Consider the following 13,086-nt stretch of genomic DNA (forward strand, 5'->3'; position numbering starts at 1 on the left):
GTTACATTGCTTGTGTCTCTCTAAGACCTAAGTCGCGTGAGGGGCATGTGATGTGAGATGGGGACCTCTACCACGTTACATTACTCTTTCTCTCATCACAATATGACTGGCGTGCCCTGCGCATGTGAGCAGAGAGAGAGAGATGGCCAGCTATATGTCCGCACTCCTTATTCTACCCTTGTTATTCAAAGGTTTTTACGACCCCTATCCTTCTCATCTCAATTTCTCCTTTTTTTATCTTCATTATTCATGAACATGAAGCAGCTGCTCCTCAAAATCATCTCCATCTTCATCTCTTTGCCTGCCTGCCTACACAAATTAAGAATGGAGTGCCCTCTCGCAATCTCAGCCAACCTCTTCCTTGTTCTTCTACCACCTTATATATTTTATTTTAACCGAAAGCAAAGAAGATAAAAAAAATATCGGATTTTCTTATTAAGGAAAGTTTCATGACCACATCACTTTACAACATTCAAAAACATGATCTGATGTCACATGGATGTAGTGGAAAAAATTATAAGAACTTCGAATTTTTGTCGTTGAAATTTTGGAGTTTGATGACGGTCATTTTCAACACCTTGTATCAAGCCTCAATTATATATTTTTATTTTTCTTTTGATTTTTGATTTTTTGTTTTAAATCTAAATTTTCCATGAAATCTGGAGGGTAGGCTTAACAATCTTAACATGACTAAAAAACGAGGTCAACAAGATTATTAAATGGCTCAGATCTGAGTTAGGAGTGCCAACCCGCTTAATCCGTTTTGGTACGTTTTGTTAGTGTGTTAATAACATGTAATTTTAAATATATCAACAATTATTTAAAAAAATTTAAATTACCCATTTTGTGTGATAGAACTTAATTTATGTAGGTAGATATTGGCTTATGGTTGCTTAACTTTATTTTTACTTTTGTTAATAATATTTCCATTTTTGTTGGTGAAAATAAAATTTATGTTTTTCAATAAAGATTAAAGTTTTATTAAGCAGGTAATATAGGAGTTGGGTCAAGTATACCTATTTATAAATGGGTTAGGTTTGAGTTTAAGTTTTTAACACAATTATTAAATGGGTCGGATTTGAGTTTGATAAATTTTCATAATACCCTTATCCGAACACAACACAAACCGACCCATTGCCACACTTATTAGAGGGATGTGGTGTTGGATTGCCAATGTGATAATCCATATGAGTCCAACAACCCTTTGTAAGATCTGAAATCTTACTAAGTTAGGCTAGCATGATTTTTGTTGTTGTTGTTGTTGTTGTAACTTTAGATACCATTTCGAGTTTTGTTGTAACTTTAGATACAAGGGAAAAAGCATCTATAGTTCTTATCCACTTTCATGTCATGATGTACATTGTGAGGTCCAATCTTGAGGTCACTTCAGCATTAATCATTAGATATAGCTCTCAAGTTCTAAGGAAGGCATACTTCGTTGCTCCAAGAAATTAAAGAAATGTAAAAGGATGTTCTTCAAAAACTACTTGTTTTATTGGGCCTGATTTGCAAGGTCGGCGACACAGCTTAGAGTGGATTTGGTTTTGTGCTGTGTTGAGTTGTTTTTAGTAGGTTTTCTCAATGTTAGAGGTTCTTGGGTACTCTATATATGTTCTTTGGCTTAGTACAATATACTTATATTGATAAAAGAGGAGGAAAAAGCTCAACAATGTGATGGATTCATTGATACGTGTCCGGCGCATTTAGATCAGCCCATCTATTTATAAGGACATCCATAGCTGCTCCCTCTCAAAATGATGACAAATAACATCCCTGAAGTGATTATCAAACAAAGTTTCGAGTATCTAAGGTATCAAGCACACAATTCTTCAATGGCCTTAAGAAATGAAATTCAGCATGAAATACGATCCATCTGAGAACTAGCCTCTCATTGGTTTGCTTGAATTTAGGAAAAAAAGTTATCCATGTGCAAGACTGGTCCAAGTCTCTTGAGCTACCTTCACAACCACTCCACATCTGCTACAGGTCCTACTACTAATTTGATGCCTTCTATCGTATTGCCTACAATTCGTTGTTTGACTCCATTAAAAATATAAGAACGCAGAAAGAAAGGCTTTACTTTAATTGTGATGAGATTTTCAAATATTATTATTAATCAAGGCTGTTGATCATTTTATAAAGATAATCCACATCAGCTTGGTAGGGCTTACAATGGGTTGGGTTCGAACTGGATCTAAGTATATTCATATTCATACCTGAATTTTATACTCAAATCCAAATCCATCTCGGATCTTATTAGCTAAAACCATATCCGAACCATTTTGGTTTCACTAATTTTAGATCCAATCCGACCAAATTGCTTGATTCATATCGGATAATTTTGGACTCTTTAACCCTCTTTTTTTCTTTCTTCTAATTGATTCCTTTTTTTTTTTAATTTCAATTTTACCATTATGATTCTTTTATTTTATAAGAGTTCATCTCATATTAAAGTAGCAAAAAAAAAAAAAAAAGGTTATTTTAAAAAATATGAAAATATAATTTTCAAAATAATATATCATCCGGATCTAAGTGGATATAGGGATTGACCCGTATTCAACCTGCATCTGACTTGGGTCAAGGGACATCAATGCACATTCAACCCATATTTTTACTCAAATCTACTCCAATGGTCTAAAGTCACTAAATCCAGATTTAGATCACTCAGATTTTGTATAAATCCAACCCATTTTATGCCCTAATGCATGATGAGATTCATGGTCCATCAAATGCGACAATCTCTATTAGTTGAGGACACTATGCATGATGACTTCTCTAAATTGCATGCACATTTTCCATATTTTCTCACTCAAGGACAAGTAGGTTTTGGAAGTGGGTAGGAAACTAGGAATGTTAATTGTTAAGAGTCATATGCATGTAACCGGGTTGGCCTAGTGCCGAGCCTTGATAAGCTCCTCAAGAAGAGTAGCTTAAGTTTTCGAATCCCACAAAGCTATGAATTCCTTGGGGCCACCCTCCATGGTCCAGTTTACCCTCAACTCAACCAGTTGCACATAGAACTTTCCAAGGGAGTGGTGGGTGTGACCGTGGGATTAGTCTCACCAGAAGGGTGGGCATGTGCTGTAGGATTCATCACCCTCTACACCATATGCATGCAAGGACTGCCATCCATTAAAGGTATAGTTTTCAAACTAGGACTTTTTAATTGCTTCCAATTAAGTCTATTTCTCAAAGGGAATTGTTTTCCATTAGGTTTGTTTTCTTTATGATTATATAGAAAGATGAAGTACTTTGATAAAATAGAGTGTATTTCAAAGAAGGTAGGCAATATATGTATTCACTTTTCTTTAGTTCAGCATTATTCAAAATATTTTAGGATTTCACAAAAACCTACAACATAGAATCCCGATTTGACCAATCATATGAACCCATGTATATTGAAAGCAGATTCTATGAAATATTGGATTGACTTTTTCATGAGCAAAAAATCTCTCAAATTTCCATGGTGGAGCAAATAAAACCCTTCATTTATCTCAGAGAGGTGATGAAGCTCATTGTAACAAACAAATCCACTACATGAAACTACCTCATAAATAAATAGAACATTAAACTCTTAGTCTAGGCCTCAGCTGAACTGATGAATACTTGTTAGATAAATCGCTCTTGGTTTGCTTAATCGATAATTGAAAATCTAAATTTGCTCAGTCCCAACTCAAATATTGTTACCAATCCCATTAAACTCTTAGTTAAGTCTGGGCCGAGCTTTGCTTATTAACATCGGAAATGCATCAAACGATCATTGAAATATAGAAGGAACAAGTTGGCCCTAATCCTTGGAAAAGCCATTTTAGAGATATCCCCAGCCAAAATAAAAGAAAAATGACATGATCCATGTTTGTAAAATACATTTGAGTTATAACGGCCACCATTCGATTTCATTTGCTGTATGTATCCTGTTATAAAATGACTTGAAATTTTTTTTATCAATCATAATTTTTTTAAGTCATAGGGATATATACAAGTCAATCGCAACTAATCCTGATCTGGAATTGATTGTGTTAGGATAGAAGCACAGAAGGTCCGTGACGTTCTCGGGATGAACGATAGATATTCCATTAAGAAGCATACAAGGTCCATTAGGAAGTTCGGAAGTATGGGCTATTTTGAATCCTCAACAAATAAGGATTCACATTTGTCTTTTATGCCAAAAATCAGTAGAGAGTGTTGTATATGTGAACACATTAGTGAAGCTCACTTAGTAATTTGATCAAACACCTATTAGGTATTTTATCAAATATCTTGTAGGCCACACTTTCTAAGACCTTGTTTGATAATGACAATGAAGGATAATTCAACTGATAGCAGCAAATGTAAAGAAGATAAACAACCACACAAAGAAAAGAGTAAGAACACAAGATCTACAACACGAAGAAGTGTTACGTTATTTACTTGAAGGTTACGTCCACGAAGGTATGAGCATTAGAGCCCGATTTCACTATGAAGAAAATAGGACAAATCGATATAAGGAGTCACTTCTATCACTTAGCTCCACCTTCTTCTAAATCTCAATCTTCTCAAACTCTTAAACTCTCCTCTTGATTTTCTTTTTTTCTCAACTTTCTTTTCTTGAAAAGACTTAAGACTTGAAGTTAGGCTTCATTAAACAAAAGAAAATAAAACCCCATCATTTTAAAAACACCACAAAGTGGGCCATTTACATAAATTACAAGTTCAACTCATATTAACTTGGACCAACCCAAAAAATACACAATTTGCATTGGGTCTAATTGATTTTGAGCCATACTTCAATGGAGAGGATATATCAGATCTCATAAAATTAGTAGAGTGATAAGGATGCAATTGACATTTTCAGTAAAAGAAATATAAGGAATATATTGGCCTATAAAACAAATAATATCCTGACTTTTAATTTCTTGTGTATGAAACTAAGAGGTCTGCCTTTAGCATTAAAGATTCTTTGACATATCACATTGGTGCTCGGAGGAGGTTAGAAACTGTTCTAACAGAAACAAAGAGAGGATCGTCATCATAGATCTCGAGGTGTATAAGCGATCAGAAAAGGCCATCACAATAAACATCACATTTTTTTGGTCAAGGGAAAAAATGGTCGATTTGACAATTTTGAAAAAAAAGAAAAAACATGAAGTTTAGTTGAATGATGTAATGATTTGGTCAAATCAGATTTTGTGGTAAGTGAGGTTTGAAAGATGAGTGAATTCTTACATAGAAGAGTTTTTAGTCTTATTTTTTACTGAACAAATATATATGGTAAAGATCTTGGGCTTGGAAACAATCCATAAACATAAATTTTAAGCCCATGATGAAAAAACCTCAAATTCAATGGCTATAAACAAATCTGGTTGATTTTATTTTGTGTCTAGGTCCACCAAAAAGTGGATGAAACATTAATCAGATTAGTAGGTCTAGAAGAATATGCATTGTCTCTCTCCGTATAAACTTGTGAGCCTCTCTTCTTATTACCAATTGATTTTGAGTTGGACCCCAAACTTATCTTGGTATCAGAGTGGGCCTTTCTCTCTTTCAAGTCATCCAGTTCACATCTTCACAAGCTTTAGCCCAGTCCAACCCATATGTGTGGGGGCATGTTGAGTTTAGTCCCACTTTGAACACTCATTGGCTTGTATCTCTCCTTATAAGATCATGAACCTCTCCACTCATTGCCAATTGGTTTTGAGTTAGATCCCCAAATTTTTCATAAATTTCTAGAATATTCTTGCCACATTCAAATTCATCATCTTATAGGCTTGATTAATGAGGAAAGTAACCTCGGGAACTTTAATACATGCATGGTACTAAGTCTCGTAACCCACAAGACGGGACTTCTCCATTTGCATACGAAAGAGTGGAATCCTAACTTCACAGAGATGGGAGCTGATCCACATAGAGAAAGATGATGCATTACGAGAGAGAGTACGCATGCCGATTAAAAATCACAATTGAGCCAAGTGTACGTGCAGAGACCACGACACCAAAGGAGCATAAATGTACGTATGAATAACAATAACGTACAAAGACGAAGCTTATAAAAAAGTGAAGAAGGATTACTAAGTCAGGTAAGCAAAGTTTTTCTCTGAAACATGATACTCTGTTGAATTGTGGCATACCGTGATCAAACTTAGCTCCTTCACTGGAGGAGGTAGCAATTTTTCACAGCCAAATCAACCCACTTGTCTTTCTTGCTCTCTCTTTTTCTTAAATGTTGAATAGTAGTTTTTCTTCTAAGATTCTCCATGACACCATAATTTCTAATTAATTTGCCAAAAAAAAATATATATAAATCAATGTATATGAAATACATAACAATTTTTTATTTTAAAATGTAAATTATTTGCATTAGTTAGTAATTTTCCATTATACCAACGAATTCATTGATTATAAAAGTGATGAATTCACTCGAAATGCATGTTTTGAGAATTGAAATGAACAGTGTACCAACACCGGAATTTGGACATAAGTTGTGGATGTTTTGGGGAAAATCTCTAAAGAAAAAAAATAAGAGAATGGTTGAGAATAAGTAAAAGTTGGGGTGCCAATAAAAGCTCTCATTTGTTTGTTTTTTTTTTTTTTAGATTGCTATTTTTGGGTTTAAGATTTTATATGAGTGTAAATAACTACTAAAATGGTTTGAAAGGGTATTATAATGTTTTGTAAAGTTGAGATTCTAATTTGAGCTAAATTTTTGTAATGTTTGAAGGGTGAATTTTAATTTTTAATTGGCGTGAGAAATAATTTAAGAAATTGGAGTGTAATAAGTAAAAGTTGGGGTGCTAATAGCAGCTCTCTAAAACCGATGTGAGAAAAAAAATACAGAGTTGATATCAATGATAGTACCTTAGAGTAGAGGACCTCCGAACCTAGTTCCAACCGGTCTCTAAAATTCTGACAATCCCTCTAAATCACTATTCACATCTTTAGCTTTGAAGACTAAGCAAAAACATAGAGATGATCTCTATTTCACTATTCATCTGGTACAAAAACCAATTATGTCGCCATCTTTTTACATAAATGTCATTTTCTTGAATTCCCTTTTTCAATAAAAATATGTTATATATATAAAAATTTTGTCATCTATTTATTTTCAATTATTATTCAATATTTCAAGCTCTTTTTATTGTATATTTATAAAAATATTTTAAAACTTAGATTCAATCATTTGATCAACCAAATTCAACAAAAAATTATAATTAAAAATAAGTTTGATCATGAATATTCATTTTTAAATTATTTATCACATCACAATTTCAAAAATTAGAATACACCATCTAAACATTACAAAAATTTGGTTCAAAGTTATTTCTTCAACAATACAAAACATTATAATTCATTCAAACAACTTCCATAGTTGTTTCCTAGTGATTAGAATCATATAAAATACTAAATTCAATCAATTGAAATCTTAAAAATAAAATAAATTAATTTTTAATAATTTTCATTGGTGAATTGTTTTTTTATATTTAAATTGGAATGTAACAAGTAAAGTTGGGTTCCCAATAGCAACTTTCTTATTTGTTTTATATTTAACTTGGGATGTAATAAATAAAGTTGGGTGGCCAATAGCAACTTTATTGATTTTAATTATGTGAATAGTGAGTTAGAGACGTTAAATAGTGATTTAGAGGTTGGACCCATTGGAGATTCAATTAGCAGGAGAGCATTTTCTCTATAATTAGAGAAGATGCCAATATAGAGACAAAATGTAGAGATTTGCATTGGAGTTGCTCTTAGAGATCACCGGATTGACACAAGTATACTGGCTACCCCACAATTTATTCGACAAATAGGAAGGATTTTTCCAAATTAATCATATTTTGACTATTTTCCTTAGAAAAATGCTGAAATGACTTCCTTCGACACTATTGTGCTTGACATTGCGTTGACGTGACAATGAGTAGAGAACCATAGATTTTCAAGATTGCATATGAGGGAAGAATAAAACTTTGATTCTCTGTATACTATCATATTAGAACAAGTTTGCAGTGTCCACAGAAGTCAGTCTTTTTTTTTTTTTTTTGTAGATAAGTTGAAAATTTTATTAGCTCACAAAAAATTTACACAAGGAATTACCCCTTAGTTTTCAAGCTTGACTAGGGCTAAATCTAAAGAGTCTCTCATTAAATTTTTCCTAATCAACAAAGGGAGAAATCCAATAATTTAGAAAGTACAAGATGATTTAGATACCATAGCAAACTTTGCGAGGACATCTGCAACTGAGTTAGTTTTTGTCTAGGTGTGAATGATCCTCAAGTTCACAGAAGTCAGTTTCGACATCACTTTTCATTATTGTGTTTGCGCAATATAAGACACACTTCTCACATACTATGTTTCATGATTTAAATAGGTTGCAAAAAATCAAGTTGTACGCGAGTCAACACAATACGTTAATGATACAATAATTAAATAGGATTAATATGCCTCAATTGATAAAGTCTTTGGGTGATGATACTAAAGATTTGGATTCAAATCCCACCAACAAAGAGTTACTAAACTTATTAAAACACAATTTTATCGATAAAATAAGAAAGCTTCTATTGCCTACCAACTACTATTGATGTTCCCTTGAAAAGTGTGGTAATTCTTTGGTTATTTACATAAGAACTAGGGTGCCATTAGCAAAAGTTGGTGATTTATAATGACTCAAATTTTAATATTTACATAAATCCACATGTGCCTTAGCAAATGCCACCTGCATCCATTACTCCGTTCTAATGTTATAAAGCATGCATTAGATCGTGGTGGAAAACTGAAATAGAAAGTTGAAAACAAGTTTTCGAGAAGTTTGACTGTTCTGCAAGGAAATGAACCCCAAAGTTCAGATACAGTTAAAAATGGCTAAGTTGGTGGCGGTCTTCGAGGGGGGTACTACTAGCCACATTAAACACACCCCACTCTCTGTCCTCTCTTCTGTTCCAATCGCACCTCTTCTTTCATCTTTCAGCTCGTCCTTTAGCTGCTTTCAGCACGTGACGCCATTAGTGCTCCTTGTTTTCAAGAGAAAAGAAAAGCTTACCTCCAAAAAGCTCTACTATCAAAGCTCTTTGGGTTCCTCCTCGATCTCACAACGGCAACATCTACAGTCTACACCTCTCTCTCTCTCTCTCTCTCTCTCTCTTTTTTAATTTTTTTTTTTATATCTGCTTTCATCTTTCGACGTTCTCGAGATCACTCGCTTTCTTTTACAGACAATTCTTGAATGAATTATTTAACAATCTGACACCTCCATTAGTGTTTCCATGCCACTAAAAGACACCCCTCTCATCGCAGATATATTAGAGCTCGTACTTCATAAACGTTACAGTCTCTGTCCCCTCTCTTTCATCTTTTACTGTTAAAAGGGAGGGGGTGAAGGAATTTCTTCTTCAACTACTCTGCCCTCTCTTTATCTAATTTCATTCTCCCACTACTTATCTGCTTTTGGTGCATTTCCTGTGTAAAATCAAAAATGTAAATGCAAATACGTTTTCTTATCTCCATCTATTATGGGTAAGAAAGGAGGTAACTCATGGTTGACTGTAGTCAAAAGGGCTTTCAGGTCTCCTTCTAAGGAGAATCATGAGAAACCTAGGTCTAGCAGAAGGAGAGAGGAACATGAGCAAGAAGAAGAAGAAGAAAAGGTGAGATCTTTTTGAGTTTCTAAATCGATTTCTCTATGATATATTTATAGCTAGATTTATCGCTACTATTAAGGAATTTGTTTTCTGGGATTGTGCAGAAGCGGGAGAAACGAAGATGGCTTTTTCGAAAACCTTCGAATCACGAATCGGTTACACAACAACAATGCGAAACGAAGACGACCGCTACGACACCATCGCTAACAAATCATGTCTCGATGGTCACTGCTGCAGAGCAAAGGCACGCCATTGCCGTGGCTGTGGCGACTGCTGCAACAGCAGAGGCAGCTGTGGCTACGGCCCAAGCAGCAGTGGAGGTTGTTCGACTCACCAGGCCTTCCAATTTCATTGGAGAATTAAACTACGCTGCCATTGCAATTCAAACGGCTTTCAGAGGATATTTGGTAATAGAAAGATAGATGAGTTGATTTGATTTGATTTGTTATGGTCTTCATTCTTGACTCTTGACTCTTAACCCTCTACTCTTGAAGGCGAGGAGAGCTCTTCGTGCACTTAAAGGGTTGGTAAAGCTACAAGCTTTAGTGAGAGGACACAACGTTAGAAAGCAAGCGAAGATGACTCTTCGATGTATGCAAGCTCTTGTTCGAGTGCAAACTCGAGTACGCGATCAACGGATGAGACTTTCGGTAGATGGGAGCCGAAAATCCACCCTTAGCGACACCATAAGTTTATTGGAATCTCAGTATCTACAGGATATAGCAGAAAGAAAATCCATAGTAAGTGGTTTTAATTTCTCTTAATTTACTAAAACTTCAAAGTTGAACTGTTTAATTTTAATGTTGTTATTTTCGCAGTCGAGAGATGGAAGTATGATTGTAGATGATTGGGACGATCGTCCACACACACTTGAGGAAATCCAAGCCATGTTGCAGAGCAGAAAAGAAGCTGCTTTAAAACGTGAAAAAGCACTCGCTTACGCCTTCTCTCACCAGGTTCATCTCTCTTCCTCTCTTTCTCTGTTTATCGTTCTTGGATCTCTCATGGGCTTATTATTCTGCAATTCATGTGGATGTGCGTGTGAAGATATGGAGATCTGGTAGTGGGATTAATAATGCTTCAGCTGGAAATGAAGAAGAAGAAGAAGTCGAAGAGAGACCAAAATGGCTCCACCGCTGGATGTCTACGAAACCATGGGAAAACATGGCAAGAGCTTCGACTGATCAAAGAGTAGAACCCATTAAAACTGTAGAAATCGACACGGCAAGGCCGTACGCTTACTCAAATCCCAGCATCAGATCACAGCATCATCATCAATATAATTATCAACAACAATCTCCTCTACATAGAACCCACCACCGTCTCTCCCTCCACCAACCACCTGTCACGCCCTCTCCTTCCAAAACAAGGCCTATGCTTCAAGTACGTTCGGCGAGTCCTCGTTGCCTAAGAGAAGAGAGAAACAGCTACTCAACTGTACACACGCCGCGCAGCATCGCCAGTTACTACTACAATGGTGGTCATCCTTCTGATAATCATGCTGCAATGCCACCAATGCCTAATTACATGGTTGCCACCGAGTCTGCAAAGGCTAAGGTTCGATCACAGAGCGCACCAAGGCAGAGGCCATCCACACCGGAGAGAGAACGAGTTGGCTCAGCCAAGAAGCGACTCTCCTTCCCCGTTCCTGATCCATATAACAACAATTATAGTGGTGTTGGTGTTGGTGTTGGTGTTGGTTTGGTACAGAACTTGACGAGTGCAAGTGTTCATGGGATGGAGCAAGACTCGTACTTGTCCTCTTGTTGTACAGACAGCCTTCGTGGTGAAATATCTCCTTCGTCAACTAGTCATCTCATGAGGTTGTTGAGACGAGGCAAAGACAATTAATTAACTGGCTGATTTGCTACCCATCAATATTTATGGAGATAATGATGGGCTGCTTGCTTGCTACTTGCCACTTGTATCTTTCTTTTAATGAATCCATATTTTCATCATTAACGAGATTTAGTAGTCAAAATTAACTTGGTAAGTCGTCATCAGAATTACGACGACGTTATTGGAGTTCTTTTCAAGATACATGGATGGGTATAGGATGTGCAATAATTTTTTTTTTTTTTTAATGCTGAAATAACATTGAAATTCATACATTCTTGATGTGGATGTGTGCAAAATAGATGATTTTCACCGACGATGTACAAGTGAGAAGCATCTATGATCCTGTGTGTGTAGGCCACAACACATGAAACGATGCCAATTTTAATGTCTCTCCAACACGATAAATTGACTTTTTTTTTTTTTTATATTTATAAATAGTAATTCATTTATATAAGAAAATATTTTTAGATAGACTAAGAAAAAGATCTATGATTATATGCACATGTCACGTCAAAAATATCAATTTTACTAGTAATTAGTCTTTTCTATCTTCAACAAGCAAAGTAAATATTAGAAAAAGGTTAATGATAAATTGACTCAAAACTCACTCAACTATAGATAATCACAGATATTTTCTTATGCTTTCGGAGAAAAGAAATCTATGGCATGGCATGTACCACGAGTTGAGTGTCTACTTTCAAGTCAGTTTATCAAGTCTTAGGAAAATGTTGGTGTGACTGCTTTGTCCAATGCATTTTGCACTACGTGGCATGGAGGTGTGCACGGAGCCATAGATTGTTTGGTGCACACCTCCACATAAGCACAGTTTGAAATGTTGTCACTCGAGCACAACTCAAAGGATTATATTAAGGAAAAGAAAATTGCTGGAATGATTGCGTTTCACACTGACATACTGAACCATTGATGTTGTTCCTCAAGATACAAAAGAGAGACATCTATGATTTTGTGCGGTGCAGTCACAACAACACGAACTCAAAGGATTATATTAACGAAAAGAAAAATGTTGAAGTTAATGTGTTATTCAATGTACTTCACATCATGCTAACGTGGAGGTGTGCACCATAGTAACCAAAAATAATGTTCTAACTTTAAAAAGTTATGCTTTTTATGTTTTAAACAAGTTTTTTTTTTCAAAAATAGAAAAAGAAGCAAACACTTTCTTTTGTAACGTTGGATTTGAAGATAATATTTTGATGTAAAGATTTTTCATTTTTTCAATAGTTTATCATTTTCAACAAAAGATAGGTTGGTGAGTAAACCTTTTTTGGCATCATAAAATGTATAATTATGATTGAGAACATGTTATATTGAAAATATAGAATAAATTAAAATAAATATCTTATGTATTATTAATAAATATTTCATAATTTCTACACCACAAATTGTTGGGAGGAAAGTAATAGCCTCACCAGCACCCATCAACATGATCGTTAGGATGATAGGGATTCTCAATAAAAATGTATTTTTAGGGAAAAATATATTAATCCTTAGAAGATTGGAATTACTCTCGAGGAAAAATATGTTTTTCCTCAAATCCTAACAATCCTGTTGATGGAGAGTCTCAACAGTGGGTTGAGGAGACAAGATCCATCAACTTCATCGTTGAGATGGTTGGGAT

The 13,086-nt window shown here is 35.0% G+C and overlaps 1 protein-coding gene across 1 annotated transcript; it reads left to right on the forward strand.

Moving 5' to 3' along the window:
* Nucleotides 1-9,337: 9,337 nt before the first annotated feature.
* Nucleotides 9,338-11,642, forward strand: LOC147390045 (protein IQ-DOMAIN 17-like). Its single transcript, XM_086419942.1, has 5 exons — nucleotides 9,338-9,614; nucleotides 9,713-10,015; nucleotides 10,103-10,348; nucleotides 10,427-10,564; nucleotides 10,656-11,642. Exons 1-5 carry the CDS (start codon nucleotides 9,480-9,482, stop codon nucleotides 11,457-11,459), a joined length of 1,626 nt encoding a protein of 541 aa, XP_086276068.1. The 5' UTR covers nucleotides 9,338-9,479; the 3' UTR covers nucleotides 11,460-11,642.
* Nucleotides 11,643-13,086: the final 1,444 nt, after the last annotated feature.

The sequence above is a fragment of the Akebia trifoliata genome, chromosome 12 (genome assembly GCF_017979445.1).
Source record: "Akebia trifoliata isolate Shusen 1 chromosome 12, ASM1797944v1, whole genome shotgun sequence".
Taxonomy (NCBI): Eukaryota; Viridiplantae; Streptophyta; class Magnoliopsida; order Ranunculales; family Lardizabalaceae; genus Akebia; species Akebia trifoliata.